Source organism: Megalobrama amblycephala, linkage group LG17 (assembly GCF_018812025.1).
Source record: "Megalobrama amblycephala isolate DHTTF-2021 linkage group LG17, ASM1881202v1, whole genome shotgun sequence".
Classification (NCBI taxonomy): Eukaryota; Metazoa; Chordata; class Actinopteri; order Cypriniformes; family Xenocyprididae; genus Megalobrama; species Megalobrama amblycephala.
Genome location: NC_063060.1, coordinates 48,688,222 through 48,715,473, shown reverse-complemented (window position 1 = coordinate 48,715,473; position 27,252 = coordinate 48,688,222). Strand labels below are relative to the sequence as shown.

Genomic DNA, 27,252 nt, shown 5'->3' with positions numbered 1-27,252 from the left:
CGGTTCAAAGCTGGCTCGTGAAACCTTCATCTCATATCCTGTTTTAAAGCTATGTAGCCTGGCTGGAGAGGTTGCGAGTCAGGTAAGCAGGTCGCGACCTACATTTACACACGTAGAAGAAAATATGTATTAGACACACTAGCCGTAAAGAGTGGTGCTATTTTTGTATATTTTGTTTGGTTAGACAGCGTGGTTTAGTTATAGCGTCTTGAACGTTGAAGATGTTTCTTTCTGCATTTTCTTTTGGTTAGTTAGTTTAGTTCTTTAACTTTTTAGTTAGTTTTTTTTTTTTTTGTTATATTTAGTTCTTTGATTTAAGCTCCACTCTCTCACTCCTTCCTCTCCTCCAGATCTTTTGCTGTTTGTTTATTCTTGTTACGTTGTTGTAAATATCTACTTTATTACTTTATTATTATATTACTTCACTTATATTTACTGAAATTAAAACTTTGCAACGAAACTGCTGGTTTGTTTGTCCCTTTTCCTTTTGCCATCCTGTTACTACCATTATACACACATTGCCACTGTTTCGTTATGTCTCATAAAATTCCTAGACAAACTACATCTAATTAACGAGGGACGTAACAGCAGGTGTGGAACAGGAAGGATCATGGGACATGGAGTCCAGAACCGAAAGGAACTGTGACACACCAAGAACAAAAGCAGGCAACTATGTACATTTTTTTTACATTGTTTATTTGTTGCTTTTTCATGTTAGGCAGGGTCAAGCTTAAACTTACCACCCCACCATGCAAAATGGATAGGGAAACTGTTTGTAATGAACTTTTTACATTAATAATACAAAGAAAATTATATTTCAGATTGAATGTATGCTAAGTGAGAAACTTGACCATATGGGAGATTTGTGGACATTTTGGGATGAAATTTACCACCCCGTCATGTTTTTGCTTGGCTGTTTCATTCTAAAGGTCCAGAAATTCGTCAAGTTTTTCATCAGGTGTCTTTTCTAATTATATGATGTCATTACATTGCTGTCTTGCCACCAGCCAATTGCTGATCGTGGTTTTGAGTATGGATACATCTGCTCTTTTCAAGGAACAGATGAATGTGCAGTAATCTCAGACAACTTAATCCTGATATTTTAATCCATTCCACAAACTTGTTTGAAGAACCAAATTAGCCAGAAAACAGTTATCATCACGATTAAAAGATCAAATCATCTCAGATGTATTAAGCAAGGTATGAAGAATGGACCCCTGATCAAAGGAAACAGTGACAAACATCTGGATCGTTCTCAGAGTTAAATGAACCGAACAATGACCAGGAGATATCAATATTGTATGAGTCACAAAGACACTTTCTGATGCAGATTGGTCATCGTTACAACCCTTAGGGAGTATATTATAACATATTATATTTTCCAGGTTTCCAAACACATTTTGCAAAGTAATTATTTTTAATGTAACCACTGGCTCCATTGAAACGGTCTCTCATAATTTGGGATCATCTCTTCCCTATAGCGTTTGATCTCTGAACCAAAGATTACTGGCTGATATTACTGATGTTCATTCAACTATTACATAGATGAATCTCTGACCTCTGCTCTCTCTGCTGGACATGATGATATTGTAAGACTGATGCCAGAGTGCCTGGACCAAAAAAGGTCTACTCTTTGAGAAAACTAAGTAAATTAACATTTTAACTCTCTTGCAAAATTAGCATCCCCTTCCGAGACGCAATCACACTGAGTCAATCACACCTCAGCATTTGCCTTAATCTACATTTCACTTCCTTCACCCTCTTCCCCCATCTCCACTCTCTACATGCAGAGATGACGTAAAATTCACCCAAAATCTATCTGGTTTAATGTGAACAATCATCAAAGAATGCTATACAATGTTTGGTATGTAAGGACCTTAGGTCATTTATTAGCTCAATTTAATTGTTAGGGAATAAGAATTGAATCAACTGTAATTGATTCACTGTAAATGATTCAGAATTAATATTTAACACTTCATCAATTATTCGTCCAGCGAAAAATTGAGGTTAAAGTATTTTACCAATTCTGGATAAAATATTATTCTGTGGCCAACAGTAACAATATTTTATTATGATTATTATAAGCAAGAGGTAACTGATCTTTTAAGTTTAAGGCAGTAATTTGACACAGCACAAGAAACTCGTATATGTGAAAATCGAAACAAGCTTTATTGACTACTTCTAATGATTACAAGAAACTAAGGCTAAACACACACATACATACAAACATACACACACACACATTCGCGGAGTTGATATGAGTTATGAAGAAAGTCCCAAATACTAACTAAACATCGCAACCTGAGGAAAATCACAAAAGCAGAGCTTTGGCTTGATTCTTTAGGTTTAAAGGAGTTTCACCAGTTTCCAGCAAGAGAGAGAAGTTTGCTTGTACCTGCGTTTGCTCTGACAGCTGAGGGAATCGGGTTGTTCTGCGACTCGCGTGCAGCGGAGTCCCGTTCTGGATTGGCTGTCTTTCAGGTGACGTCTTCTCGGGAAAGCCCTTTGCGGGTTGCGCGGAAGCTTTAAAGTTGTTGCTGGCTGGTGAAAAGCGCTGTTCTGAGCAGTTTTCTTCTTTGGAGACTTTGGTCAGATATTTCACAGAGTGTTTTGGAGTCTGGATGTGACGGCTGTTGGATGGTCAGCTGCGCGGCTCGTGGATGACGTCGGCGACTGTTAGATGGAAAATCAGCCTCAACTTCTCCTTTTCAGCATGACCCAAGCGACTTTCCAGCCGTAGTCAAAGTAGCGGTGCTTCGGCTGCTGGGTTTCAACTCCGACTTCGACGACCGACTTCGAGCCTTGACTTCTGACTGATTTCTGACTTCCAGCTATTGGGAAAGCATAGTTTTAAAGGAGCGAGTTGGCTCCATCCTTCAGATGCGATCCTCCAATGAGACGTTGCGGAGATTAGACACGCCTCGTCTATTGTCTATTGATCACATCGCGTGATATCTGTGGAACATTCTCCTGTTTTATTAACAACTTTATAAAGTTTCTTAATATCTTCCTGATACTGAATTTAAATGTTTCATTCACGCAGAATTACAGAAAATTATAAACTCTGTATTTAGAGCTCAAACATGACACACTTCTTACACACATATTACTAGACTGACCTAACTAAAACAATGATTACAAGAGAAAGAAAATGCATACGTATAATGCATTGACTCCAACATGTTAGTAATCACATCATAGCAAGTGTTATTCTGGATATAGTTAATACTTTAAATGATTGTCCCTTTTGAGATTCAAGATTGAGTCCTTAAGCATAAAGTCATTGAACAGCGACCAGAGTCACAAGTGACCGGGTCAAAATGGATTGTTCAACACAAAGGAGGTATAGATAGGACAGATTCGTCTTTAAATCCGTTGATGAGTGTTTTCCTGTTCCGTCCGATAATACAAGAGGGTTTTGTGAGAGAATCAATAGATTTAATGTGATCAGACGCACGTGATGGGTTCTGATTAGTTTATTGCTGATGAGCTAAGAAGTACTTCAGACAGAGTCCTTTGTTAAAAGAAGTCGCGTCATCACTTCTGTTAAGGCTAGGTGTTTCCTGTCAGGAAATGGACCTGTTGGTCAAAATGGAGCTTTGTTTGGTTGGTTCCTGGTTGACGGAGTCATAGGGCAAGTCCTGTTGAACGATGCCCTACAGGTATCATTTGAAATGTCTCAGTGCAACTGGTACAATGGTCTCGTCTACATGGAAGTAAACCAAAGGTATTAAAGGTTTTAAGAGTTTACAGATACTTTGGTTGCAACTGTGGGTGTGGCCCTTTCCTAGGGTCCTTCATCCAAACTACCTCCTGTTCCACAGCAAGGTGCGAACCCCCTAGGTCTGTGGCCCTAGTAAATGCAAATTCTGATTGTAAGTTCATGCCCCACATTGTGGGTTGGTCTGAGTATTTAAAGAAATATTGCAAAAGGCTCGGAGCGACTCTGTATTCAGATGAAGCCCACATAGCTGAGTGTCCAGGACACTCAGCAATGTGTATTTTTATAATGTCAGGTATGCATCTTACTCTATTTCTGAGCATTTGATGTTTGTATTTATCATTGTTGAATTGATTATGTAATTGGCATGATACATTTACCTGACTAATAAATTGTCACATTTGATTTTATTCTGACTTACTCTGAAATTATTGACTTCAGTAGATTACGATGTATCCATTGTTACCGCAAATCTGCATCAGGTTAGTAATGTACTAAAGTCCAGTTGAGTGGAGCATAGGGCACACCAACTGTGATTTTAGAGCTCCGACTAACGCTTGGCATTAGTTCAGGTGTAATTAGACTGTAAAGGCTAAAATGGAATTTCCGTTTAGGACAACAAATCGACCAACCTAAATAGGGTGAGCCTTACCTCTGTTTATTGTAATGTTATTCTATCTAAGTGTACATGGGAAACCATGGCAAGGCTATACCAAAACTACTATCAGAGAAAGTAATATTGGTCGGCTTATATCTATAGTAGTGGTCATGACCTCTGACTAGAATTAATATTGCTTTAATTCAAGTGTATACAGATCTATGGGGACTAAACCAAATACTTTAGAGAAAGCAAGCATGAGAGCGGCACTCTATTAGTATAGTCAATTACCTCTGTCTAGTGACCAAGACTGGCGAGTTTGTGATCGTGGGCCCGCATATTAATGAATGGCCAGTGCGAGGACCCTGTGCGACACTGAGAACCGAATGAACGAGTACAATAAGAGTAAAGAGTTAAATAGAATATTCAAATGTAAAGCTAAATTATTATACAAATGACCAATAATCAATTGACATTCTAAACTAAATTCGAGGTCATAATAACATGGAGTCAGATAAAAGATTATTTGGAATTAAACTACTTTGCCACGCTGAAAAGACCGAACGCGCAAGAAACCTTCCCCGTCCTGTGGGAAACCGCCATTGGGCCGATTGGGCGGGCCTTACAATATTGTGTTCTTTCTTCAGTCTTCAGTCCATCATCTTCTCTGACTTCTGAAGTCTCTTCATCATCCTATCAGAGATTACTTCATTAACACACATTAATGATTACCAACATTTATATTAATATATGATATTATTTTAATATGCTGCTGTTTAAAAACAATTTGTATGGGAGTTTGGATTGTTTTGGGATATTTCTGTTTATCTGAGCATCTCATCACACTGGTTTGCTCAAAGTAAATAACTTAACATATTTAATTTAATCACAAAACAAGAGATACATTTGTATAGCAACTTGGACAATTTGGAATAAATACACTAAATAACACTTTAGAATACTGATCCTTCATTAATGAATACACAGGAACCAATGAGTACACAATATTAACATCCTAACTAGGGTTGTAACGGTATGAGATTTCCACGGTATGATAACCGTCTGAGTAAATATCACGGTTTCACGGTATATGGTATTAAACAATCAATTATTATTTATATCATCAATTAAAATGACCAATAAATTAATTAAAATGTTTGTTTTCTCTATTCATATTTCAATAATCAAAAACAATCAAACACATTTAATAAATGATTATGGATTAGAAGATGAACAACTTTTATTAATAATTAAAATTCAGAAATTCTGCCTTGACATTCTTCTGGCTTTTATTTTTTAATACAAATATTATCAAAACAATGAAAATGAAATTAACTTTTTTTATTATTATTTTGAGAAGTACATTCTATTTAACAATCATAATAAATATCAGTCAATTTCTTCGAGTTAAAAAGCGGTATTTTATTTTGACGGGATGTAGTGAAGAGCTTTGAGTTTCAGTGTATTTGACAATGTTTTTTCTCAAATAAAATGATGAAATGCTCATTAAGCGCTATCTCAGAGCAACCGTGGATATTGGTGCGTTCAAGTCATGTCGGAAAGATTGTATTTACGAGCAGAACTGACAACGCCACCACAATGTCGTAAATACCAGTGGGAAGCTCGTAATTTTCTTTAAGCTCCGATCTGTACGAGTTGGGGGCGTGTCAGTCAGAAACATAGCGAAATACCACAATAGGCCTACTTACAGGTATTTAGCAGTGACATTGTCAGGCTTTTCTATTTACAACAAAGTAGGCTGGTTCCCTGCAAAAAATACGATAGCATCACAATATAAAAATGTAATATGTAGCCTGATGCAAAAACTTGTGAAAATGAGATCCAGGCAGTAGATAAAGTTGATAAAATTATTTATTCATTACAATTAAATTTAGCCTCACACGCAAACTTTAATCGATAATGAAAATACCTAATAAAACCAAAAGGTAAAATAACAACCATAAAGAAGCAGTCAATAGTTAATAATAAAATTTAGAGTATTGTAAAATTTAGAGTATTGTATCTAATAGATGAAGATCAAAAAGAGCAATAATTAAGACATTTGCAGATAAGAGACAAGAAGTAGAAGTCAAGGAGAGCAAACGAGGGAAAAAGCTGAATTATCAATGACCCGGTCAGCTTTATACCATAAGCATATAGGGAAATTTACATCCCACTCAAATTGATGTTTTTGTTCTAAAAGAAAAGGTTATTTTCACCCATTACGTCATCTACTGGTCCAGTGTCAAAAATAGTTTTTTTATCCCCTATAGGGAATTTTGCAAATGTCAGCAGACATATTTTGATCAGATTCAAATGATTAATTCTGCAGGCGTCCAATGTCTAACCACAAACGTGTCAGCGTGACCTGTCACATTGGAACACTTGAAAAACAATTGAACATAGCAATCATACTCTTAAATATAAAATAAAAATAACCATAAGGGTACAATAACAAGTAAATACTTGAAAATATGATAAGAATTAATATATAAAGTATTAGTACATAAATATAGGAAATCAAAAGTGAAACTGATAAATCATAAGCCATAAACGATTAACATAAATATTAATAAAAGTGCATGAATGAATATTGACCATTTCGGATCCATCAAGCCTAACAATAAAGTTTACAATAGCTTCATAAATTAATTAAAAAACATAAAAAAGCAACATACAACTAATGCACATTATTTGTTCTACATTTTCTAGAAGCAGAAGTGTTGTTATTTTGTGTAATTAATTTAGAGAAGGCACACCGCCATCATACTCCAACGAAAGTGACTTGAACGCAGCTACCGTCGTACACACGACTTCCCACCTCGTAGCCTACATACGCACTTCCCAGGAGGACTTGAACGCACCATATGTTTGTGTTCATGTCCTCTGATAACGAGACGGCAAACACTGAAAAAACAATAAGAGCGTCGCACATACGAGTATGTAGTACACGAAACAGCGCAGCTCATTCACACAGACTGACACGCAAAACAAACAGATATATTTATACAGCCGTCTTTTTGCGCTTTAATATTCACAGACCCCGCCTAGACCATGTCACGATTTTATTTATTGTACAGCTCTGCTTTCGTTTTATTCATCAGTCCAACAAATCGCGCGTTTTTATCTGACATCGCTGCGTTATACTGTACATTCCATTTTCATGACTACATTCCGGGATTCCCTCTCCATCACGCACATCATACGACCTATAAACGGAATATACCTGCATCTACACGGATGGTGTTCTCGAATATAGGTGAACATGTTTGATGTGTTTCCTCCTTTTGCAGGTAGGCCTACAAGTAGACATATCAGAATGTTTAACATGGTGCTGTAAACTGACCTGCTAACTGATGCTATGTCGTTAATCTGTCATAATCACCTCAGGAGTCACGGTCGAGAGGAACGAAAATCGAAAGGTTGATGGCTTTTTTATTTGCATGTTTTTTTTTTTTTTAAAAGGAACCGTATGTAGGATTGTGGCCTAAACTGGTACTGCAATTACTATAAAAATACTGTAGAGCAGTGTATCCCCTCCCCCTACCCCCTGACTCGAGGTTGCCAGATGAGCTGCAGGATTCAGCAGAAACGTAGGCTGCTTCAATGAGCTTCCAATGGCAAATGACGAACAGACGTACACAGTAAGTTTTTTCTGTTAATTCTGTTTATGCTTCATGAGAGATATTTTGATAAGTAATTATGTATTTAAAAAATGTGCTAATTGTCATTAGTTAAATATAATCGTAAAGATGTATGCTCGTACGTGACAGACAGAACGGTAACTGTTAGTCTAACTTGTAACGTTATTTATCTGTCATTAATGTAAGTACAAGCACAAGCCTATGTCACTATGTGTAACCAATATCAAAGATACAGCTATTCATTTAGCTGATGCTAAGTGAAAGTGGTCAGCTGTATTTTTTTACTTACCCTGCAGCACACGTCCATAACGCTAAAATATGTGATGTGAAAGATTACATGACATTCTATTATTTTTGGCTGTAGAACTTGCATGAAAAACAAGTAGGCTACAAAACGTTCCAAATGGCCCAAATTTTTCACATCATAGGCTACACTGTGCTTTTCATTAGTGTTATGGACATTAGAAAAAGTTATTTTTCCTTGGAATTGCACCTACTGTAGTGCTTCACAGCAATTATAACGCGGGACAAATTCAATATCACCAATGGCTATCACAGGGTTGTTTTCAGTTCCATCAGAAAATATTGTTAGAGTAACTAAATTACATTAGCAATGGTCATACAGGTCAACTTGCAGCATGTGTAACTTAGTCCACGATATACGTGAAGAACAAAGGACGAATCATTTTTACTGAGGTAACATTAGGCTACTGTCTCAATTACGTTTCAAATTGTCATAATGGGCGACGCGTGCTAATGTTGTTTTCCTCAGAGTCTCAGCATAATGACAGAGCATACGTCCATGTGAGCTAACGTTATGTTACTTTGCACAAACATGCATAACTTTGTTCGACTGTCATGAATATATGAAATGTCCATTGACATCAAGTACAAGTTAGCCAAGCATAAATTAATCTTACCTGTCCAGGAGAAAATTAGCAACGTTGGCGTCTGTGTTCAAATTCTTCTCTGTTTTCAGCCGTCTCCATCTTTCAAAAGCATCTCCAATACGAATTCTGGTTTTATTTCGGACTTTGTCACGACGAATTTCTGAATTATAACGAGGTCTTTTTGATTTAGTAACATTAGACATTTTTATCCGACTGGAGTTAGGGTAGGTTACAGCAAAGCTGGCAACACGGATCCCGAAACACTACTGACTTTGTGATTGGTAGATAGGTGGAGGGAGGCGCTTCAGGCCAAAACACAAAATGACAACATCAACATCAGTTGAGGGCTGCAAGTCCACTTTTTAAATGACAATATCCTGGCCGGACTACTCTTGTCAGTGATATAAGTATTTGAAATGAACATGATTTCTTAATGTCTAGTGACACATCAGGGCCATTTTATGATTAATTGAAATCGATTTCTTACATACAGCTCCTTTAACTACTATTTTTAGTATTTTGTTACAATTATCGATAAAATATGCTATTTCTAATCGTTTAATTTTTATTTTATTATTATTATTTTTTATTTCTGGAATAAATTATCTCGCGACCCCTCCCTCCCGACCCCTCCCTCGCTGTCTCCGACTTTGGGAACCACTGCAGTAGGCTACTAAATGACCGCGCAAAACAACCACACACCTCCTCACGCATGACAGACTCATCATGATGAAAGCCCACAACACTATGGTAGGTTAACTTTTCTCTTTTTTCACTTTGTTTTATTCTGATGTTAGATATAAAGCTACGTTTTAGTTTATACATTTCCATAAAAAATACATGAGTAAGCGTTCATTTTCTGGCATTTTCCTCCTGCAGCGTGGTGAAGATTAAAGTCCGAGGACGGAGTAGCCTACGTGAAATTGGTAGGTGGGTAACGTTATACTTTAAAACACATGTAATTGCCTTATCTGTTTTATACAAATGTTATTTGCAAAGTATAAATACGTTTGAGTTAATAAATATATGTATGAACATCGGACCGAGTGAGCATTTCCCATTTAAGCGGCACTAACTAGAATCTTCCTCCCGCAGCGGCGCTGGCAGAGACAGGCGGGAAGAGCCGTTGTGAAGACAAAAAGCCTAGGCCTACTACCTGAAATTGGTAGGTCAGTTTTAAAACGCATGTAATCGCCTTTTTTGTTTTGTACCAATATTGTTTGCAAGGTATAAATATGTTTTAGTTTATAAATATCCGTAAGAACATCGAAGCGGGTGCTCATTTCCCTGTTAAGCCGCACTAAGTAGCTCTTTCCTCCCGCAGCGGCGCTGGCAGAGACCGGCTGAATTAACGTGAGACAGGCGGGAAGAGTCGTTGTGAAGACGAAAAGCATTCGTGAAAATGGTAGGTCAACTTTAAAACGCATGTAATCACTTTTTTTGTACCAATGTTGTTTGCAACTTCAAGGTATAAATACTTTTGGTGCTGGCGCTCATTTTCCAGTTAAGCCGTGCTGACAGCATTTTTTTCCTGCAGCGGTGCTGGCAGACGGGCTGAACCATCGTGAGACGGGGGAAGAGTCGTCGCAATAAAGAAGACCCTTTTCTTTATGGCATGTGGTTTTAAGATGTAAGATGTATTCACTGGTTATTGTTGTATACTGCTACTAATTAAGTACTTTAACTCTTCAAACTTTATTTTTATATTTCCAACATTTATTTTCCACTGGCACAATGTGTTAATGTGATTTTAGTGGTATGAATTTAATTGTATTTTGTTAATTGATGAAATTAATATGCTGGTAAATTTCTGTATTGAAGTTCAGAAATGTAAAAGATGAAACCTAAATAAAGTTGATCTGAAGCAATTATTTGTGTTATTGAATATAACAGTTAACTTAAAATAAATAAAAATTAAAAAATTAAAATAAAGTACAGCATAATGATGTACTTTATTTTACAGTATGATTTAAACTACTGTAGTTATTTTTGCGGTAATTTTACTGTTGTATTAAATACAGCAACTACTGGATAATTGTTGCCAGTAAGTTACTGTTAATTTGACAATAAACATTTTACAGTGTATACAACTGTGCACAAAAGTGTCGAATGTTTGAAACTTATGAGTCGGAGTTTAATGAATCAGTGTGTCATGATTCGATACACTGATTCATTTGTGCTCCGAAGCTTCCTGAAGCAGTGTTTTGAAATCGGCCATCACTAAATAAGTCGTTTTTTTTTTTTTTTCATGCACCAAAAATATTCTCGTCGCTTTATAATATTAATATTGAACCACTGTACTCACATGAACTGATTTAAATATGTTTTTAGTGCCTTTATGGATCTTGAAAGAGGAAATGTCATTGCTCCCTATGGAGGCCTCACGGAGCCATCGGATTTCAACTAAAATATCTCAATTTGTGTTCTGAAGATGAATGAGGGTCTTACTGGTGTAAAACGGCATGAGGGTGTGTAATAAATGACAGAATTTAAATTTTTGGTTGAACTAACCCTTTAACTGAAATTACTGTAGAGTCTGCAGGTCTAACAGTGTAACAGTGAAAAAATATTTTGTTGAATAATGAACCAAGATTCAAATTAATTTAATAATAATACTAACATGAACAAAATAGTAAAAAATAAATAAAATAAAATAAATAAAAATAGAGCACAAAATTACTCAAACCTGCATGTAGTTTGTAATTCTGAACACCAAAATCAAAGCACAGTAATAACTTATTCTTAGCGAACACTGTTATTCAAAGCGACTAGCTTAAGCAATTCATTTTAGACATTACAGAGGTGAGAAAGCAGTTAAAAGTTTGATTAGACAATTTCCAATTACCAATGTTTTTTTCACCTATTTTACAAATATTTTGTGTTGATTTTCATTTGTAGATGCAAGAAGAAAATCGTCAATGTAGACAAATAGGCCTAAACAAATGGATTTATTTTAATTTGTAAAAATACGCCTTCACAATTCCTGTGAATAAAATAAAACGTGAACTTGGTCTCATATTTAATATTTTAATATGAGTTTATCTGCAGGGGGCGCAGGTGAGTATATTTATCTACTAGTTTCCTCGTCATGTCAACCACCTTGTTTTCGGTTCAGAGATATGGTGTTGAGCACAAAATGGCAGGTACAGGTAAGATCTGATTAACATCCAAATATGTGGGCCGCGATTTGTTTGAGATTTGAATATAGGAAAAAGGAAACAATGAACACATCGATTTTTGATGCATTTTGTAAAATAATCCTACAACCTGAAGTCTTGTTGTTCTGCAAAATCTATTGCGATTGTTCGTTTATTGAAAATATTATGCAACTGTCATTTATGTAATATTGTCATGTATGCAATTTAAGCATAAATTAAACAGAAAAATAAAGCACTGATCCATTGAATATGTTTGTTACTTAATATAATGGGTTTGTTTTGTGATGTTTGCGTTTGTGTTTTGCAGCAGGCAGAAGCAGTCCAGAAGGGGTTCGTCCCAACAGTAAGTCGGTTAAATTATTTGACAGCAAAAACGTGAACAGTTTTGAGTTCATATTCAGTGACTCATATAAGCTACCTTACTTAGTGTATTTCACTGATCTTCTAAGCTTTTTAATGGGCGGTTGCTGTTCAAGTTTGATATGCTTTTCTAGAATGTTGTTATAGAGATTGATGTATGTATCGTGTGTGTTTGTGTGATATTAAATGAGTATTGTAGGGTACACTAGTTAAAGCAGAAATGAGGTGCAAACAATGTTTTTTAATGATGCGAATAATGCCTTTCTGAATAAACAAATTGCATCACAATGAGGCATGATTATTTCTTGTTATTTTTACATTCAGATAAAATCTCTTTATTCTGAATAATTTCAAAATCATGTAGTGCACTTAAAAATATAGATTCACCAACAGTTTGTTGTTTGATAAACAAATCAGCTGTAGAATAAGATTATAAAACCACATATAAATACTGACAAGTGTCCCATAATGTCACTAAGTGGGAAAAAAAAGTAACAGTAACACTTTATAGTTTTATTAACATTAGTTAACTACTTTATCATTAACCAATAATTATCAATTCTACAGCATTTATTAATCTTAATTCATGTTTATTTCAATATTGACGAATACATTATTAAAATCAAGAGTTTTATTTGTTAACATTAATGCACTGTGAACTAACATGAACAAACTATAAACAGCTGGATTTTTAATAACTAACATTAACAAAGATTAGTAAATACAGTAACAAATGTATTGCTCATTGTTAGTTCATGTTAATTAATACAGTAACTAATGTTAACAAATTAACCACATTGTAAAGCGTTACCAAAGTAAACTTGTAAATGTTATTTTTGATCAGATTTGAAGCCATTTCAGTAGTCATTTTTCTCACACATTGTTTTAAAGCAGATTTCAGACATTAAAAACTCTGTTTGCCATATCCTAATGTATTATTATTATTACATATTATTATTATTATTATTACATTAGTTACATTTATCCATTTAGAGATTTATTAGTATTAGCCTATATTTTATACTCAGCATTGACATAAAACGCCAGCCTGATGAGATTTTCTACAGCATATATTTGACTGTATATATGTGAGTGGCTGTATAAAACTGCATGTAGTTTTCAGATTAAGGTAATAATTTGTTGCATGCTGAATCTGTTTTGTTCAATTTACAACAATATGGAATAGTGACAAGCCATTACTATTAACTGCTGTTCATTACTGCCATGATTAGACGGTACATAGGCTATAAATTAAGGGGTTTGACATTTTTATTATTAACCCTTGTGCATTGTGCAAATTCACTACCCTTTCGTTATGTCCGTGGCTGAAAACATCCACTAAATTAAACTGCTGTAAAAATGTATCAGATAAATATTTTTTCTAATTTTTTTGCATAAATCTGTTAATCAACCTCAGTCCTGATCAAAACTACTAAATGTTTAAAAAAAATCCAAGATTTGTACTTTTTTATTGCCAAGTTTATGAAATGATGTCACTGATTGGGGGGGGGGGACACACACACACACAAAATGACTCATTTTCAATATAAAAAGTGATTGTGGACTGGATTTTTTTTTTACCTTTTATCACAGTCTTGGACATGTGAAAGATTATTAACAACATTGGTTTTGATGCATTGTTAGTTTTTGTGCAGCATCAGATTTTAATTTTTTCTCCCTAATTTATTGTTCATGGCTGTTTTTGCCCCATTGACTTCCATTATAACGACATTTTTTGATTGCAAAGCCATGACACCCTAAAAATCATGCATTCTTGATTGATGGTGGTTTTCCCTGTTGGGAAGAGGTAAAATTTCTCATTTTTACAGTTGATCACCAGGTGGCGCCATTAACCCTTTAGATAGGCCTGTGCAAAAAAAAAGCTTAGTTACTGGCTTTTATATGGAATTATATGGAGTATAACAGCATATTATAGAGTGTGTGTGTGTGTGTGTGTGTGTGTGTGTGTGTGTGTGTGAGAGAGTAAGACCTTTGCACACTTACCTTGAAAATATGACTCAAAATATGCACCTCAGCTCTCAGAACTACATGGAGTAAACAAAAACAAAGTAAGTGTATTTATGCACTATACTGTAGGCAATACAGTACAAACAGGGGCAGAGCAGAATCGTAAACAGGGACAGGCTTAGGTCGAGACAGGCGGCAATGTATCAAGGTCATATAACAGGCAGAGATCGTGGCAGGCGGCAAGCAAACAGAGTCCAGGAAACAGGCAAAGATCAGGGTCGGCAGTAAAGGTTCACAGAGTATAAACAGTCCAAACGGTAACAGGGAAACAGTCCAACAATGAAAACGCTCAAAAACGATCACCAAGGCAAATCAAGACTTCGCGGTGCATGGATGCGTGTGTGAGTGTTTTATGGTGTGTGTGTAATGATGTGCAGGTGTGTGCGCAATCAGTCCCAGGAATGAGGGCCTTTGGGAAATGTAGTTCAAAATGGAATGAGTCAATATTCCGGTGACGGCTCCCTCCAGCGGCCTGGATGAAGAGCCGCGGGAGCCGTATTCGTGACAGTATGACATTATATTGAGTGACTACACAATAATAATACAGAACTGTTCTTTACTCTGTGTTAGCTGAAGGTATTTCTAAAGTAAGTGAGCAATGTATGAAAAATACATGTTGAAGTAAAATAAGTGATTGTGTGACATTTTCCTTTTCTCATTTAGTGTCAGAAAAACCACTGCAAGGAATTATTGTCTCCAGTCTCTCATCCAGACAGATCATTCTTCTGGGTAAAAGTGGTGCTGGGAAAAGTGCAGCTGGAAACATAATACTGGGACAGAAAAAGTTCAGATCTGAAAGAGGAAGGAGATCAGTAACCCGTGAATGTTCAGTTGCTCGTGCAACTGTTTCAGGCAGATCTGTGTCTGTAGTTGATACTCCTGGATTATTTCACACACAGATAAAAACTGAGGAATTGGCTATAGAGTTAGAGAGATGCCTTTATTTATCCAGTCCTGGACCTCACGCTTTTCTCATTGTGTTTCCTGTGATTATGAGATTCACTGAACAAGAGCAGCAGATTCCTCAGATGATTGAGATGACTTTTGGAGAGGGAGTGTTAAAATACTCCATCATTCTCTTCACTCGAGGAGATCTGATAGATGAGCCTATAGAGGAATTCATTAAGCAGAACTGTAAATTAAGAGATTTAGTTGATCAGTGCGGAGGCAGATTTCACGTCTTCAACAATAAAGATCAGAATAACAGAGAGCAGGTGAATGATCTACTGCAGAAGATTGACACAATGATAGATCAGAATGGAGGAGGACACTACATTAATGAGATTTATGAAGATGCTCTGAGAAAAAGACGAGAGGAAGAAAAGAGAAAACGACAAAAAAAAGGTATGGTTTGATTAACATCAAAATATTTAGTTATTTATTAATATAATATTTAGTATTAAGTTTCTTCGGTGTATATAATTCTACTAAAGCAATGACTCTTGTTCTTAATCATAAAACTATTTCATGGGAAGTACTTGTTTACAAATAGCATTTCAAACGAGTGAGCAATAATACATACATTGCATATTTTGTAAAAACCATAAAATGTGTAGTGTGTTGTTGTTCTGCGAAATTTATTTTAAAATAAATAATTAGATTTAGCTCAAAGACTGAGATAGTTAAAAAACAAAGAGACTGCTACAGACAGATATTGTAAGAGAAACGGCTCAAAGGGAATTATTAATTAATTTAGAGGGAATTATGAAAGAGTCACTTATTTTATGGCCGAGCAAATAAATGCAAATATGTGGGCTGTAACTATCTAGTTGATATCAATATCCATACTATAGAGAATCTACGTCATTGCGCGTTGCATTCTGGGTAGTCGTCGCCATATTTTAGGCAGTTCATAACACGGCAATCACTCTCCATTTTTTTGTGTTTTTGAATGTATAAAATAAATATCAAAGTCTACCTCCATAACTACTCAGTCTCTATTGTAGTGTCGGTGTCCTAAAGTTCCAGAATGCATTGCACTGCTGACATCACATTCCCATTCTCTGTAATGAAAACATCTCGGGTTGCATCTGTAACCCTGGTTCCCTGAATAGGGAACGAGATGCTGCGTCAAGCGCTTTGGGAACACCTCTGCGTGATTGTGTCATGAAGCACTTGTGAAATCGAACCAATAGGGTGACAGGACGTCAGAGCGGGTGACGTCACGGACCAGGAAACTATAAAGCACTCCTGAGAACAAAGAACGCCAGCTTCTGATTGGCTGAAGCAAGACACTCACAGGCGTTCAGAGACTATGACTAGGCAACGTAGCGTCTTGTTCCCAGGGTTACCGATATAATCTGAGACATTCCCTTTCATGGGGACATCAACACTGTGTTGAGCGCTTTGGGAACCCTGTCCCAACTATGCCCTAATTCCAAGTGCCTGTCTGTTATCCTTAAGACGAGAGCACCGAGGACCCCAGAGTGGAGCCCAAGTCAAGGTTGTAGGACCTAATAAAGGTATGCTGAGAGGACCACCCAGCCGCATCACATATCTTATGGAGGGGGTCCCCAGATCAAAACCTTTGAGGCAGCCATAATCCTAGTTTAGAGAGCCCAGACAGCCAAGGGTGAAGGCTGTCCAGAGGACTCATAAGCTAGAGAGATGGCCTTGATCACCCACTTGCTCATTCTCCTGATTAGGGATTAGTAAAAGGAGGAGGACAAAAGGCCTGCAGTACAGTCAGTCCTGGGACGTTGTTGGGGACTTTGGGTATATAACCAGGTCTAGGATGAAGGAAAGCCCTGAACATACCAGGCACAAACTCCAAACATGAGTGAGCAACCGAAAGTGCTTGAAGATCTCCAAATTGTTTTGAGAGATGAAACTGCCAACAGGAAGATTTTAAAGTGTTTTTAGGAAGGTTTTTAGAGTGAGGAATCTCTCAGACACCTCCTCTAATGGTTCAAAGGGAGCCTCAGCTAACCCTTCCAACACAATAGCCAAGTCCCAGGTCGGAGTTCTTGTATGCACAGAAGGCCTCAGCCTCTGGGTACCACAGAGAAAGTGTATAAATAGGTGCATGTTAAGGAAATAGCCGCTATATAAACCTTCAAGGTAGAAGGAGATAAACCATCCAAGATTTTTTCTTGGAGAAATTGCAGCACAAAACTGATAGAGGAGTGGAACGGGTCCAGCTGACGTTGTCTACACCAAGTAGAAAACAATTTATATGCATATAGCTTTCTCGTGGAGGGAGCTCTGGAGTGGAGTATGGTCTCGACAACCTTAGTTGGGAGACCGGATTCTATGAGCCTAGCCCCCTCAAAGCCCAGGCCCACAGTTTCCACAACTCCAGGTGGGGGTGAATTATCTTGTATATCATGTCCTGTCTGATGGGGATCTCCATGGGGGAGCCGTATTCAAGAACTAGAATACCGTCATCATTTCCAGATGATTTATGTGCCAGATGGTCCTCCCAAAGACCCTGAGCCGAGTGACCACTCATGATTGCTCATGAAGCACACTCTTCTTGGCATTGAGTATCAGCCCTAACCTTCTCATCTGAGACAGAACATCTTGATGTTGGATTGCCATGTGCTCAGATTGAGCTAAAATCAACCAATCGTTGATATAATTCAACACGCAAATGCCCTGGAGTCTCAGATGAGCCAGAGCTGCATCCACACATTTTGTGAAGGTGCAGGTTGAAAGACTTAGGCAGAAAGGAAGAACCCTGTATTGATAAGTTTCGCCCCCGAAAGTAAACCTGAGGAACCTCCTGTGCTGAGGATGGATGGATACATGAAAGTACCCTCCATCCTTCTTTGGAACAATGAAGTACCAGGTGTAAAACCCTGACAGCTTGCTGGGAGGAGAAACCCTTTCTATAGCTCTTTTTTTTTTTAAATTCCTCGGAATTTAATGTATTCAATATCTCATTTAATCCTCAAATTAAATGCAGTCAGAAGCAAACAGTCAAGAATGGCTGAATGACAGGCTGAATATATTAGAATACAAAAATAATTATAACTCATAATAATTTGCAAGAGATTATAGGGAAAAGACAGAAAGGGGAACTCCTATCTGCTCAGTTCCCTCCAAATATATGTATACACCCATGATCTGAGCCGCCGCTCAGGATTGTCAAGTCGACCACATGTTGTCCTCGGCTAACAGAAAGCTTTTTGTCCTGTCAGTTAAAGAAATTTGGTGTCTGTGATCTTGATTTGGTTACCATCTATACCATCTGTATGTGCACCATAGTTTTCTATTTTGTCTTACACAAAGTTGATGTTATTTATTTCTAGGTTTTGAAATAAAAATGGAGAGATCAGTCTTAATGCCGAAAGTGTGCATGCATTTGGTCTTGCTGGGAAGAACAGGAGCTGGGAAAAGTTCAACAGGAAACACAATACTGGGACGCCAAGCTTTTATTATAATGCAAACCTACAAATCTGTTACTCGGGATGTTGCTCCTGCAGTCGGTGATATTTGTGGATTTGCAGTCACTGTTTATGACACACCAGGGTTTTCTGGTACAGAGAGTAAGGAACAGCTTGAGAAATATCAGGAGGTTCTGCAGAAATGTGGATCAGGCCTGTGTGCGCTTCTCCTGATTCTTCAGTCAGACATATTCACTCAAGAAGATCAGAAAATTGTGGAGAAGATTGAGGAATTGTTGATAGGAAAATACCTTAATAAAACCTGGATTCTCTTCACCAAAGGAGATGAACTGGAAAAAGAAAATAAGAAGATAAACAAAGTCATTAATGAGACTGAAAGCTTGAAGAAACTTACTCAGAAATATGAGGGCAGATGGCACATGTTCAACAACAAGACAAAAGGACCGAGCGACCAAGTGAAATCTCTGATAGCGAAAGTTTTTCAGAACAACTTAAACTTAAAGAACTGTAAGTCTATTTTAAGATTTGAAGGGAAAGTTCACATTAGGCATAAAGGATTTTGGCTTTATTTATTAAACAAATATGAATATTTCATTCATTCTCTTACAGTATCTGGTTTCCCACTGAATATTAGTAATAAAGGATAACATTTTAGGAGGGATTGTTTAATAAACCAAAGAAGTTTGTGTGTTTAAGTGTTAATGATATTGTCACCTTTTACTGCATACAGTATAGTATTTAAGCACACAAGTACATGCTAAGGTGAAATAAGTCAATGTTTGTAATGTTGTTGTTGTTGTTTTCATACAGTTTCCAAAAATCCTTGGCAAAGTATTCCCATCAACATCCAAGACATCTCTGCTGACAGTCTCTCATTCATAAGGATTGTTCTTCTGGGTAAAAGAGGTGCTGGGAAGAGTGCAGCTGGAAACACAATCCTGGGACAGAAAGTGTTTGAATCTTCAGTTTGCTCAAATACAGTAACCCGTGAATGCTCAGAGAGACATGCCACTGTTTCAGGCAGATCTGTGTCTGTAGTTGATACTCCTGGATTCTTTGACACAGAGATGAACCCTGAAGAGTTAATGATGGAGATGCAAAAGTGCTTATTTGTCCAGTCCTGGACCTCATGCTTTTGTCATTGTCTTCAATGTAAATATGAGGATCACTGAGCAGGAAGAAAAGATTCCTCATATGATTGAGATGATGTTTGGTGAAGAAGTGTTAAAATACTCCATCATTCTCTTCACTCATGGAGATCAACTGAAAGGAGAATCCATGGGGCAAGTCTTTGAGAAAAACAGTGCATTAAGACGTCTAGTTGATCAGTGTGGAGGCAAATATCATGTCTTCAACAACAGAGATCAGAAAAACAGAGAGCAGGTGAATGATCTACATCAGAAGACTAACACAATGATAGAGAAGAATGGAGGAGGACACTACAGTAATCAGATGTTTGAAGATGCTTGGAGATTCAGACGAGAGGATAGAGAGAGGAGACTGAGAGAGGATGAGAGGAGACAGAAAGAGGAAGAGATGAAACAGAGAGAGGAAGAGAGGATACAGAGAGAGGAAAGGGAGAGGAGACAAAGAGAGGAAGAGAGGATACAGAGAGAGGAAAGGGAGAGGAGACGGAGAGAGGAAGAGAGGATACAGAGAGAGGAAAGGGAGAGGAGACAGAGAGAGGAAGAGAGGATACAGAGAGAGGAAAGGGAGAGGAGACAGAGAGAGGAAGAAGAGAGGAGACAGAGAGAGGAAGAGAAGAGACAGAGAGAGGAAGAGAAGAGACAGAGAGAGGAAGAGAAGAGACAGAGAGAGGAAGAAGAGAGACAGAGAGAAGAGAAGAGAAAAGCACACAAGATATTTAGCAAAGTTCTTATCTTTGGTGCTGCTTGTGCTGGAGCTGTTGTTGCTGCACCTGTTGGTGCTGTTCTTGCTGGAGCTGCTGGTGTTACAGCTGTTGTTGGAGCTGCTGCTGGAGCTGTTGCTGGAGCTGCTGCTGCTGAGGGTTACTTTGACGCTGCAGCCGCTCACACAGAGAGGAGGCCCAGAGAGGAAGAGGAGCAAAGACAACAGGAGAAAAATGAAGAAGAGCGGAACTTGAAAAAGTAAAAATGAGACTGTAATGTCTGTCAGATGGATTAAAGTCTACCAGAATGAAAATTTCAGAATGATTTGAAAAGAAACACCTAAGGCAAATGAACTGGTAGTCTTATAAGTCTTTATAGAAGGTTCGTACAATAAGCACACTCTTCACATACATGTAAAAGAGTGAATATAAAAGAGGAAAAGAAAGCACTTTTGACAAATGCTACAAAAATCAAAGTGAAAAAGAAACATTAGTACACTAACAGCAGTCAGTAGTAGAGCGTCTGTCTCTATTCACTTAAGTACTCTCTCTATCTGTGAGTGTGGGCTCTCATAAGAACAGCGTGCATTCAATAATGTACGCCATAGAAGTCATCTTAAGCTGTATTTCCACCTCAGGAACTTTCCCTTGGGACTTTGGAGTGGTACTCGGTGTGTTTCGACCACAGGATCCAGGGTCTAAATGAAGTTCCGGGTAAAAAATCCCTCGCAGAAAGTCCCTGCTCAGGGGGTAGTACTTTTGCAAAGTTCATGAAATTTCGGGACTGGGACATGGTCACTGAACATGCCAATTGGTTGACTCCACGCAGCATTTTATTTCCACCACCATTTTTAAAAGTCTGTAGCAGTGCATGCAGGAAGAGTCGTTTGCTATCTGAATCAACAATGGAGTTCAAAAATAAGATGGGCTGACAAAGAGGTTCAGGCTTCATTAAGCTTATATGCAGAGAACAAAATATATGCAGCTGGAGCTGGAACTTTGTGCAGTCCTACACCCCCGGTCTTAATCTTCACGGTTCTTTAGACCACTATGGAAACAGCAACAGGTCTGGGGGAAAAAAGTTCCTGAGAAAAATGTTCCTGTGACAAATTGTTACAGGTAATTTCAGTGGGAAAGCGGCTCTCAAGGCATATCAACAACTATAGTTTTTTTCTAGATGTTATCCATGTTTTATGTCTCAATGACATGCAAGAAAACAAACAAATAAAGGATTTCAAGAACAAAATTAGAGCTGCAAGCAGTGATGAAAGGGCCCTCGCACCCGGGGCCACTGCCACCTGGTGGCCTTAGGAAAATAGTGAATAGTGGGTGGCATGCAAGTAAATCAAGTAAATATGAATTATGGCCAAGTCATTTCGATGAACCACACTTCCTGCTGTCAACAGGTGGCACTTTGACCATCACTGAATATTGGCATGTAGATGTCTTCAAGCCAGGACTATTATCAAACATGTGAAGTTTGGAACAGATTGGACATTGTATGCCTGAGTTACAACAACGTCCTGTTTCATGGCAAAACATCTGATTTTGTCAGGCCGCCACGGACACGCCCTTCAACGAAAACTCAAGATCTTCGCAGGTTAACATTGCAAAGGCCTTTAGAATATATTGACTAAATACAATGTTGATCTGATTAAAGCTCTAGGAGGAGTTTGTTGAAGTACATCTGGAACATCTGGAAATGGCAAAAACTGCAAAACTTTGGCAGAGAAAATTCAAAATATCTCACTTCCTGTTGGTTTACAGATTTTGCACCCAAAATCTTTTTTGTAGGTATTGGGCTGTTAGATGTGTCTATTTCATACCTGTACACGAAATGTAGCGTGAAGGGCACTTAACTGAAATTCTGCTGATGGCTCTATTGAGCCATTTGCCACACCTAATTCAAAAACTCACATCAGACGTAATTTTCATCACTTCTGACGTGTGTGCAAAGTTTCATGAGTTTGTAAGCATGTTTAGGCCTTTAAAAAATGCGATTCATTTCAGAAAAGAAGAATAATTGACTGAGCAATTACAATAGGGTCCTCACACCATCATCAGCACTCGGGTCCTAAAAAAAGGTATTCATTTCCTTCCTGCCACATGAGGCTGTCAACTTCCTACCCCTACTTCCAGGAAGCATGGTGAAGGCAAACTATCCCAAAGAAACATCATTTTCATGTTACTAATAAATATTTTTTGTTGACATATACATATCTGCATAATCATGAGGGTCTCTAGAATCATCTAAACAAATCTTACAAGAGATCTATAGTTTTTTGTACACTTAGTCAAAAGTCCAAGCGGCAACATATATCATGGGGAAATGGGGTATATTGTGTTAATAGCTTATTAAGTCAAGGTTATTGGTCTTGTTTTGTGCTTTTTGCTTTCATAATATCCCACAACATAACTTAATTAACATCATTTTGTGTTGTACATCATATTTACATATTATATTATGTTCCATAAAGTGTGTTTTTAAAGTAAAAGTGATATCTGCATGTCAAGGTTTGTTTCCTTCATGAAAGCAGGAAGAAACCTGTGTGGGCGGAGTCAGTGATGTCACATCTTTACCTGCACAGGAAGCTTCCAATGGATGTGAGGAACATGAACATGTGATTTTCTGCTCAGTGTGTTTATAAAATAACACAAGACAGAAGGTTATTGAAGAGCTTCATTTGACATAAAAGATAGATATATGACAAAAAAGATTTTAATATTATAGAATATTTTACAGAATTAGTGTTTTTACTGTATTTTCCTCATAAATGCAGCCTTAGTGAATCTTCTTTCAAAAACTTACAGACCCCAGTGGTTTGAATGGTATATATATCATTTTAAAAAATACATAATTTAAGTTAGAAATACATATTGTATTTTACCTTAATCATTTAAAAACCATGAAAGTTTAATTAAAAACTGAACAAATGTAACATTTGAAGTTGAAACACAAGCTTGATTATTTAATCAGTAACTCAGAAACACTGAGTGAAACACACACTGGAAAATATACATTTAGAGAAAAAGATTTAAAAAGAATTTGTAATAATAAAACTGTGATTAAACTGTTCTGTGAGTGTCTCATTATTACTGCACAAAATATATACTTATTAAAATATTAATATAAATAACTCACCTGGGGAACTCCTGTGGAGTTTACATACTTTTTAAAAGTGGAGGGAAAATAATGTTGTGGTATTTCAAACACTGAATTATGGTCAGTTCATCACATAGGTCAATAAAATAACACTATTGTGAGCAAACAATTTAGTGTTAAAATCCAGCAGTCAGAAAGATATTTTACAATTTATTGAATGTTTTTAATTTTTTTTTCCCCAGATGACCCCAATCAAATTGTCTCCCATTAAACAAAAATGATAAGAGTAAAACTTCAGGATGGTATTATAGAAAATAAAAATAAAGCATTAATATGGCTGTTTGAGTCTCATCTTTGGACTTTCAGCAGTATCAGTGAATGACACAGTCTGGTTATTTTTCAGTTTTTCATGTTGACACTCTTTCATCATCTCTGTGAGCTCCAGAACGTGCTGCAGTTTTCTTTCTGTCGACTCATTCAACTCTTCTGCTTGTTTTCTGGCTTCATCTTCATTTTTCTTCTTCATCTCCTCTATTTCTCCTCTATCTGTGTCATTTCATCTCTCTCTTTCTTTTCTCTCCTTCTCCTCTTTTTGTCTTCTCACTCTCATTTCAGATCTTCAACCCTTTTCTTCCATATGTTTCTCTCTTCTTCTCTTATTTCATCTTCTCGTTTTCTTCTCTCACACTCTTTTTTTTCTCTCTCGCACCAGTCGTTCATAATCTCTTTCCATTTTAGTTTTCTTTTCTTCATATTCTTCTTGAAGCTCATTTGTGAGGTCAGGCAGTGATGTTGGCGAGAAGGTCTGGCTCACAGTCTCCGCTCTAATTCATCCCAAAGGTGTTCTATCAGGATGAGGTCAGGACTCTGTGCAGGCCAGTCATGTTCCTCCACACCAAACTCACTCATCCATCACCATCCCCAAACTGTTCCCACAAAGTTGGGAGCATGAAATTGTCCAAAATGTCCTGGTATGCTGAAGCATTAAGAGTTCCTTTCACTGGAACTAAGGGTTCAAGCCCAACCCCTGAAAACAACCCCACACCAAACTTTACACTTGACACAATGCAGTCAGGCAGTAGGGTACAACGGGGCAAAAGGTGCCTTTGATTTTATTTTTCTCTAAACCACTACTAGATGGCACAAAACACAAAATTTGCTGCAGAAGTTTCCTAAATATCGCTTTTCGAAAGAACATGCATATTTGTCTAATCAGGTATAGTTCATTTAATATTTGATGTTTTTTAAAAATGTTGTTGATTTAAGTAGCAAATGAGAATCCATTAAATTACTATTTGTATTTTCAGACAAAAGTCTTCTTAATGATTTTCAGTTTTATTCAAGGTAATTAAAGCAACAGTTTTTCATTAATGAAGAATATGTAAAAGTATGGTATTTGGGGTAAAAAGCGCCCCTGCTGTTGGAGCAAAAGGCACAATAATTAACATGATAATGAATAACTGGGTAAATGGTTAGATTCACATAGCAAATATCATTTATCATATTGAGTATCCAACTTAGAGATAATACCCATATTTGTAATGAAACAATCATATTTTAAAATACAATATTAATCATATCACAATAAAATATCATTTATTGCTACTGTAAATCTATATTAATATTATTGGATCACCTTTAATGCTTAAAGAATGATTACTTTTAAAAATAATGTATTTTTAAAATATATTTTTAGATTAACATAGGCCTATTTTAATGAAAATATATTTATTGAACAAAAATTAATTCTTTTATTTATCAAAATAAATATAAAATAGTACAAACTTTTGATTCTTTGTGAGGTTATCACTGTTATTGTCCTGTTTATTCCAGTGAATCTGCTTTGAATCTTTGAAGCGCTGTAGAAATAAAGCTGACTGATGATTATAGTTTGTTCAGCGAGTGTTGTGATGTGTTTAGTGAGAGTCTCTGTACAGATGAAGGTGTCAGTGGATCACAGATGCTGTTTCAGTCAGATCTTCTGCTCTTGTGCTGTCTGTGTGAAGCAGCTCACTGTGATCTCAAGCAGAACTAGAAAGGGACTAGTTAAATCTGTCATCAATTAAACAAAGACATTTCACACTTTATTATACAGTATTTCAGAGTACTATCCAGTGTTGATGTTTGTTGAGTGTCCAGCAGATGGCGCCAAATCTTCATTCAAACAGGTGAGACGCGTTTCATTCATACAGAGGCTTCATCAGTCTGATCACGTGAACGTTATTACACCTGTACAGCATCTGTGAGGTTACATTTCTGACCAGTGCTCGCTTGTATCGTACCCGAACTTTTTCTTGCGATCAGGTGTTGTACCAAATTCAGGTAGCGACTTCAACGGGGTAATAGTCTTGCAGACCCCCGAAAAAAATGCGATTTGCTCCGTAATCTGTACACGACTTCATGATGGCTTCAGTCTCCTTTAACAGAATAATAACACAATCCAGTAGTTCTGCATAGTGACTGATGACTCGATGATCGAGTGGGCGGGGCTTCTTTAGTTCAGGTGCGTTCAGACAGGTGCGTTAAGAAGAAAAGACACCCGCTTCAACTGGCTTTCTAGAAAGATGATTTAAAAATAAGACTGTTGCCGGCATGTTAACACAAACATGCGATCCTCTGTGTTTTTACTGCTCGTTGGGATTTCTCTCGCATTTGCCGGTGAGTAGGCTATATTTTGCTTAGATTAATTTTACTTTTGACGTTTAAAAAATAACGCTCGGCACTTCCGGTTTGGCAAGACGAGCTTATCCACTGTTTTTATCTATTTGCATCTATCTTTAACGTTGTAAGTAACTTTTATCATTAAAACAGCTTTTTATTTACTGTGACAAATATCATATTTATGTGACTGCTAACACACGACGTAACCGTTACGTAACGTATTCGTACTTTTTGGTAATTTCGTGACTTACCAACAGACAACGTAACCACGACGTCATGTGCTCGTAATTCCATTACCATCCCATCACCAACTCACAACGTCGTCAGTACGTCCTCCTAACGTAACAAGATAACCAACAACGTCCCAGATAGGTACTCTATTCGTAATAACTTGGTAATTTCATGACTTACTGGCAACGTAGCTACAACGTCACTGGCCCGTAATTTCATTACCAGTAGGCTACATGTCCTAGTGTGTTCCGTGCGTTTTTAGTCTGCGACGTCATACCTCATAATTTAATTAACAAACTGCATTTCTTTAAAAGATTTTATTGCTTCGTGGTACGTTTGTGAGAAAATATAATTTTACAAAAAGGAACAAAAATTCATCCGTTTGCTATAAACAATTAATTATTTTGACTTTTAATAAAATTCATTTCTGGGAGACAAAAATCCTCCCTAAGAGGGAGACATCTCCGTTAATTCCATAAATTTGCTATGTGCAAAATAGGATAAAGACAAAACACACTTTTATGTATCAGACATCCAAGCTTTCACTATATTCTTAACCCACCTGCAACAGTTGTGTTGTGCTTTGCAAAAAAGCTCAGACTTACTCAATCCCTTATTATCTATATTATTTTAAGTTATTTATGATAATCACAGGTAAGT

The 27,252-nt window shown here is 37.0% G+C and overlaps 1 protein-coding gene and 1 pseudogene across 1 annotated transcript; both read left to right on the top strand.

The window, feature by feature from the left end:
• The first annotated feature begins 11,989 nt into the window (after nucleotides 1–11,989).
• On the top strand, nucleotides 11,990–16,849 carry LOC125251980 (GTPase IMAP family member 9-like). Its single transcript, XM_048165034.1, has 4 exons — nucleotides 11,990–12,002; nucleotides 12,319–12,354; nucleotides 15,063–15,743; nucleotides 16,803–16,849. The coding sequence occupies exons 1-4, from the start codon at nucleotides 11,990–11,992 to the stop codon at nucleotides 16,847–16,849; spliced, it is 777 nt and encodes a 258-aa protein (XP_048020991.1).
• A 1,934-nt stretch (nucleotides 16,850–18,783) lies between these two features.
• LOC125251979 lies at nucleotides 18,784–20,852 on the top strand (annotated as a pseudogene).
• Nucleotides 20,853–27,252: the final 6,400 nt, after the last annotated feature.